A 7,381-nucleotide genomic window follows, 5' to 3' on the forward strand; every position below is an offset into this window, starting at 1 on the left:
GCTCTGAAATATGGCCAAACTGGTGGCAAGTGGCATCTTGGCAGCTGCACGCTTGACTTTTCTCAGTTCATGGGCAGTTATTTTGCGCCTTGGTCATATGATTGTTGGTTAATTTTCTATATCTATGAAGTGCCTTGAGGCGACTTTTGTTGTGATTTGGCGCTATATAAATAAAATTGAATTGAATTGAATTAATGTGCAACGTTTTTACCTCAGCTATGACCAAATCCTCTACGCAGTTCCTGAGAATCTACAACTCTATTTTTTATCCAGTTCTTAGACCTCACCATTTTCAGAGGAATTTCTTTAACGACATAACACTGATCTATGAATTATAAAAGCATAGAAGCATAGAAGCACAAAACATTTACCTTACTCAGCACAACAGACAACTTAGCAAAAGAACAGTTTAAAATGGGATCTTTAGCCACTTTGTCACAAAGGCACATCATTTGTTGCCATTTCTTTTTTTCAATAAATGAAAAATTCCTAAGATAACAGAGTTTGATGGGCATTAAATAGCATTTTTTTGGACCAGCTAACTTAGTAATAGCCCAAAACCTGGCATATCTCAATATGGTGTCGGGTGTGTCCTCAAAGGAAACTGGACATGCAGAGGACAGAAAAAGATAAATTATTAGTCTAAAAAACAAAACAAAAACAATTGACAGCAGATGAATAGTATTTGAAAGAACGTGAGTGATGAATCTAAGTATGAAAGATTCAGATTTTGGTCCAATTATTGTCAATATGTATGGAGGAGTTCAAGAAAGAGGTCCAACAGTGAGTGTCTACAGCCATCTAAAAAACCCGTTGGAGGCTTTATCATGGTTTGTTGCTACATTTCAGGCAGGGTCATGGGAGATCCTGTCAAAATTGATGGAATTATGAATACAGACAGTCTGATTTTGATCCACACAATGGCACGCAATGTCATTAAGAAAGTGTCTGGTTGGCATGGTTTCATTTATTAAGCACCTCAATGATCCTATCCACATTGTCAATACAGTAAAAGCATGCCTGGATGGAAAAACACACAATGGAACGCAGTCACAGACTCGCCTCCCCAGAGCTTGGACGTGATTGAATCATAACATTATTGAATCAGTGTGGGATTCTTGACAGAGAACAGAATAAAAGGCAGCCAACATCCCAAGAAGAGCTTTTAATGTCCTTCAAGAAGTGTTTAGACATATTACCATCTCCCATTTTCCTAGAAAAAGAAAGAATTGAGGGGTAGGTTAAGACTTTTGCACAGTACTGTCCATCTGAATGAGCTGATTTCACCAAAGCAAATGCAGGACATTTGCATCCCACAACCACATGATGTCACATGAAATGTAAATCACATTTTAAATGAAAAGTTTGTGCTTTCATCGCATCCTTTTTTTTATATGTTTGTTAGTCATGCATCCTAAAACATGCGCAGCTAAAATAAGGCCCAGACGATCATGAGGCCACAATTCACAAAATCCCCTGTTGTTTATAGTCAGCCACTTATATGTCATCTACTGTAACCTAAGAAGAAGATGTACAGAAAATAACAACGGATGTGATGTATTTATAAAAATGAGGCTGACAGTATTTTCTGCCAAAAAACGCATCTCTTCAAAATTTCTCACGTTTGAGAAAAACAAACACATGGTTGCATAATTTTGACGAACAGACATTTCCATGTAAATTGATTTCCAAACGTCTTAGGTAGTGGTCATACAGGAAATAGAACATGTGTGATCAAACTATGAGTTCAAAGGAGATTCAAACCACAGTCCCTGCAGTTTTACAGACCCAAGCACATTCTCAACAGGCATAAGAGGAAGTGGGTAGGTGCTTTCACATGAATCACTTGGAACAGCTGGGGGAAAAAAGTGGTCTCAAGTCAGTATAAATACCCCCACTGAGCTTCTTTGCCACAGTAAACGACTGTGAGCCAACAAGTATGATCGCTGTGGTGCTGCTGCTGGCGCTGGCCGCCCAGTCCTCTGCTAAGCCTCTGTCATCTGAAGACATTGACAAGCAGCTTTTAGCTGAGGTAAGAGCTCTTATTCAGTCAATATCTAGCCTTCAACTGGCTTCTGTTTTATTTCTGTTTTATCTGGGGGTTTTTGTTACAATGAGCATGAATGTTTGATCTGGAGCTTTTCTGATTTTTAAATGAGCTTCACATCACAGTTCTTTGTTCTGTATCAAACAGAAATACCTTCATCGATTCTATGGCCTTCCAAATGGTCTCCAAGGTAGACGGACGTCGTCAAATTTCCTTCAAGCCAAGATCAAGGAAATGCAGAAATTCTTCAAACTGGAGGTAAAAGACCTGCAACTGACAAATAAAGGCTATCTCATCTCTCATCTCAAAAATATAACCAGTAATTTCCAAAGAAATGAAAAAAGTATATTCCCTATTAAAAGTTTACCATTCAAAAGTTGAAAATTATCAGGGAATCCAGCTTCTTTTCAGCTGCTCACAATAACAAAAGTGTTAATCGAAACGACACATGTACTCACATGACATATTCTCCACTATCTCTTTTACTTGTAAAGGTCACAGGGAAACTAGATGACAATACTTTAGCAGTGATGAAGGAGCCCAGATGTGGCGTTCCAGACATTGGGGAGTACAACCACTTCCCTCGACACCTCAAATGGGAAAATAACAACGTCACATTCAGGTATGCATTTAGGTGCCATAAAGTAACAGGTGACATAGGTATTTTCGCTCAAATGTATTTTATTCACCAGCTTTCCCCTGCCTCATATCCTCTGATGTTTCAGGATAGTGAATTACACACCAGATCTGACGAAAGAAGATGTAAACAAAGCCATCCGCAGGGCTCTCAACGTTTGGGCTGACGTTACTCCTCTGACTTTTAAGAAGCTTTACGAGGGCAATGCAGACATTATGATCAGCTTTGGATCAAAAGGTACACAAACTATTGATTGAATTCTGATATATTACAATTGAATTGAACACAAGTGTTGAAGGGTTGCTGTGGTGCATTCCTGCTCATTGTCTACCCTTTATTCTGCAGAGCATGGAGATTACAACCCATTTGATGGACCTGATGGACTGCTGGCTCATGCCTACCCTCCTGGCCAAGGCATTGGAGGAGACACTCACTTTGATGAGGATGAACACTGGACCAAAGATTCATCGGGTAAGAATTATTATAATTAGAATATTGAGCAATATCTAAACTTTTTCCTAGTGATAATTACTATTATCCAACAATATTTTGAATTCAACATCTTTTTCTTTCAGCTTACAACCTGTTTATAGTGGCAGCCCATGAGTTGGGTCACGCCCTGGGGATGTCCCATTCCACAGACCCAGGCGCACTGATGTACCCCATCTACACCTATACTACAGGCTACCCGCTGGCTGAAGATGACATAGAAGGAATTCAAGCCCTCTATGGTAGGAGTACTGTACTGTTTGACTGTAAGCTTAACCTATAGAAAACTGAGGACTGGTTGTCATCAACAGCAGATTAATGCCACATGTCCATCAACCACAGGTCCAAACCCAAATCCGAAGAAAGTGAAACCAAGGCCGGACGCCCCAAAAAAGTGTGACCCCGAGCTAACTTTTGATGCTGTCACAGAGCTCAGAGGAGAAACCATCATCTTCAAAGACAGGTACAACATGAGCCTGATCAGGTTCTTCAGCACTCTGGAAAGATCTAACCACGATATCTAATCTATAACCACTCGAAACAATCTATGAACAAGAGTTCCATTTTCTGCCTAAGCTCTACCAAAATAAAAGCTCTGTAAATTCTGTGCTGTTCATCGTGCTGTTTTTTCACACCTCATTTCAGATACTACTGGCGTATTCATCCTCAGATGGTGGAGCCTGAATTGACTCTGATTAAGTCCACTTGGCCATCTATTCCCAAAAAAGTAGATGCAGCTTATGAGAACCCAGAGAAGGATTTGGTTATGATATTTAGTGGTGAGTACTTCACACTTTCTGGTCATTTCTTAAATAAACAGTAGAGTGCGTGTACATCGTAAACCTATTCCACGTTTCACCAGGGATCCAAATGTGGGCTTTGAATGGATACAACCTTGTGGATGGTTACCCAAAATATATTCATAAACTTGGTCTTCCCAAGAGCATCAGGAAAATAGATGCAGCCGTGCACATCAAAGACACTGGGAAAACTCTGCTGTTCACAGATGAAGATTACTGGAGGTATGTGGAGACATAGAAGTGATTGTAATGGTCACACTGCAGCTTTGTCAGTGATCAGACTCAACAGTGTTGAATGACTAAATGGTTATGTGTCACCCACAGCTATGATGAAGCAACAGGGACCATGGACAGTGGCTACCCACGATCCACTGAGGAGGACTTTCCTGGAATGGAGGATGAGGTCGACGCTGTTACTTATCACTATGGTATAATAAAGTCACACTCTGAGTAGAAGCATCCAAAGGTACGATTTTTATCCACCAGTACTGATACTGATCTCTGTTTTACAGGATACTTGTACTTCTTCCATGAACACATGCAGTATGAGTACAGTTACAACTCAAAGAAGGTTATTCGCATCCAAAGGGCCAACTCCATTCTCAACTGCTGATGAGAAGGACCACAGAATCCAGCGGCGACTTATATTGATTTCAATTAAAGCAGGCTTTGAGAAATACAATACAAACTATGCACGTAAATACATATCAAAATGAAATGTGGAAAGACAGCCCAGTGTATGAGCAGGGAAACTTCAGAGCTTAGAAGGAAGAACTCAACTTTATAGAGATTTTTATTTTAACTATAGTGCTGGACACAGAATGCTGGAAAATTCTATAGATATGTTTTCTCATATTTATTTTACAACAATATATTTGTTCCAACTTTTATTTTGAATGTCAGGATCTTCTGGTAAAGTTCTTTGAATGCTTTGTGAACTCAATATTTGACCGAACAGTTTTTGTGCTTGCTTTGACTTTTTCAGTTTTTTTACTTAATTCAAATAAAGTTTGATTATTGATGAATGAAGTCATGTTTTTTACTTATTATTATAATAGTGGTACACAGGGGGATTAAAAACGTCTTACATATTGAAGGAATATGAGAATTTGACCCTTCTATGGTAGGAATCTTACAACCAAACTTACTGGAATTATTCTTATTATTACTATTATTATGGTACAATATTAAAGAGGAGTAGTAGCGGTGGTTATAAACTTCCCACATGTTGGCAGACTGTGTTAGTGCGGTGTGATCAGTGGGCTCAACTGATAAAAAGCTAAAAGCAGCTGGACATCTGTTGCATGGTTACTTATAACAACCTGGCCATGCATAATGAAATGCAGTCAGACAGATGAACCCGTTAATAGGTTTATTCATAATCCTCTTCCAGGCATCTGTAGTGATTCCTGGAGCCTTCGAGTGAGCTAATAGATGATTTAAGTTTGCAGAGCATTGTGAGCTTGTGTTGTTCAGGACAAGCTGCATTGCACTTACTTGTTGTATTGTGTCTTAACATGTTGTGCAAAAAAGTGATTTCTGATGTGTCTATGTGTTTTATGTATAATTTCTTTACTTATACTCATAAATAGACTGTAGTGAATAGGATTCATGATGGGATTAGATAAAAAAAATTCCTATTTCCTATTTCCTGCCACCCTCTACACCAGATCTATCTTGAAAAAGACATTAGGAGTTTTGATGGTGCAAATTTCTGGCTCAAAATGACTCAAAATCACAGAAAAAAAACAATAAATAAGGGAAAACGTTTGTTGTTTTTGGCACAACAAAGGCACTGTCCACTTTATTAAGATCTTTTGAAACTTTTACATGCAGTTGCTTATATTTTTCACTAGAGGGCCCTCCTATTAAAGGCTTGAGTGCTTCACAGCCCACTTCAGAATAAAAAAGGTTGATTTGATCAGACTCCCAAATGACTGCTATGCTGAATTAATATGCTAAATCATGTCAATACCTGCTGCTTAGATTTCAGTCTCTACACCGCAAAGTGCCATCTAATCCATTCCTCAGTGTACAGAAAAAAAAATGTTTTTCAGAACAAACAAGGTGCAGTCTGAACATTGGCTCCTGTTAATCAAACAAACTAGTCAGTTACACAGACGATCTTCCTCCTCCAACCTGTTACAGCCGGCTACCTGAATAGAGGGTGTAAGAATCGCAGTATTAAGAAAAGCAAGGATTCGTGTCCACTGCATGAGCTGTCCACTTTTGAAAAGGTCACCAAAGTATATCTAGTTGTAGTTTAGGAAACAGTGCAGTCCCAGCCAAGCAGGATAATCCACAGGCTCAATCATGTGGACATAATTACAGTGCAGTGAAGCAGTCACCTCATTTGCTCATTTCCAAAGTATTGCGATGGTGTGTGCTGCGTCACCGGTTAACAAATCCTGTGTGCGTGTTCTGATGTTCAGCTATGAGCGCCAAAGCTTCAGCTTACAGAGACGCAGAGGATGCTGCTGAAAGAAGCATGATCAAAATAACTTTATGAAATTATCTCTGTGTGTCCAAAAAGATGTAACCGCTTACATTTGATATGTAGCTTTGCTGTATTTTAAGTAGAAGTAATCATTTTTGGATAGTATCAGTGCAAAGAAATCATTTAAACAAGAGAGCTCGTTAAGCAAACAGGCAGGCTGAGGGAGGCTCAGTAACCACTGTTAGAGCTGACTCCAGGCCTGTACTTGAAGTGGTTTGAAAACCTTCCATTTCCACCAGCCTTATGCTAAAGATCATGTTCAGAGAGGGACTGAAAAAAAAGCACAGCCAGTCCTGCTCAGCATAGATAAATGAAGCACTTACAGCCGCTCACTTTCTTGGATACATACACTCCTCAGGGGGAAATTGAACAAGCGAGCCTCTTGTCTCTGGATGTTTACTGACTCACTCTTACTCATAGTGAATCTGAGCAACTTTGGCTGTTGACTTTTAGGAAGCAGTGCAACTGACGAGCATTAAAAAAACAAACAAAAAAAATCAAGTCCCCTTTAGTCCGTGTGGATTTAAAGGTCATGTAAGTCTCCTTTTTATCTCACTCCTGGGCACCTCTCCCGATCCTGCTGCAGTCAAAAATCATTAATATGAACCAACTCATCCAAAATGCAGAAGCGAGGATTTGAACCTGACTCAAATGAGGAGATCATAGCCTTGAATTTTAATATCTTTCCAGTGGTCAGGTTGGAAAATACTGTTGGCTGAAGAGCAGGAGGTTTAACCCCATGGCCCCACTGCTCATCTAGCAGCCAAAACTCGAGTGGGTGTGGTTTAGCCATCAGTGTGCTTGTGCACTGCACTGAACTCCCAAAAATTGACCATAATATCCATACCCATCTTTAATTTTGAAGTGCCCTCTTATTTAAAACAACTTTTCTTTTCTTGTTTTTTTTTTTT

At 39.4% G+C, this 7,381-nt stretch overlaps 1 protein-coding gene across 1 annotated transcript; it reads left to right on the top strand.

Moving 5' to 3' along the window:
* Positions 1–1,929: 1,929 nt before the first annotated feature.
* On the top strand, positions 1,930–4,989 carry mmp13b (matrix metallopeptidase 13b). Its single transcript, XM_005720674.1, has 11 exons — positions 1,930–2,032; positions 2,195–2,305; positions 2,542–2,669; positions 2,773–2,921; positions 3,030–3,155; positions 3,260–3,415; positions 3,516–3,636; positions 3,819–3,952; positions 4,036–4,195; positions 4,298–4,401; positions 4,486–4,989. The coding sequence occupies exons 1-11, from the start codon at positions 1,940–1,942 to the stop codon at positions 4,584–4,586; spliced, it is 1,383 nt and encodes a 460-aa protein (XP_005720731.1). The 5' UTR covers positions 1,930–1,939; the 3' UTR covers positions 4,587–4,989.
* The last annotated feature ends 2,392 nt before the right edge of the window (positions 4,990–7,381 follow it).

Source organism: Pundamilia nyererei, unplaced genomic scaffold, assembly GCF_000239375.1.
Source record: "Pundamilia nyererei isolate P.nyererei 1_Seehausen unplaced genomic scaffold, PunNye1.0 scaffold00003, whole genome shotgun sequence".
NCBI classification, from domain to species: domain Eukaryota; kingdom Metazoa; phylum Chordata; class Actinopteri; order Cichliformes; family Cichlidae; genus Pundamilia; species Pundamilia nyererei.

Excerpts from the sequence above, each read along its gene's own strand:
- mmp13b (XM_005720674.1), top strand. The coding sequence starts at position 1,940 with ATGATCGCTGTGGTGCTGCTGCTGGCGCTGGCCGCCCAGTCCTCTGCT. Across the intron at positions 2,306-2,541 it reads AGAAATTCTTCAAACTGGAG|GTCACAGGGAAACTAGATGA; the intron begins GTAAAAGACCTG and ends TTACTTGTAAAG. Across the intron at positions 4,402-4,485 it reads CGCTGTTACTTATCACTATG|GATACTTGTACTTCTTCCAT; the intron begins GTATAATAAAGT and ends TCTGTTTTACAG.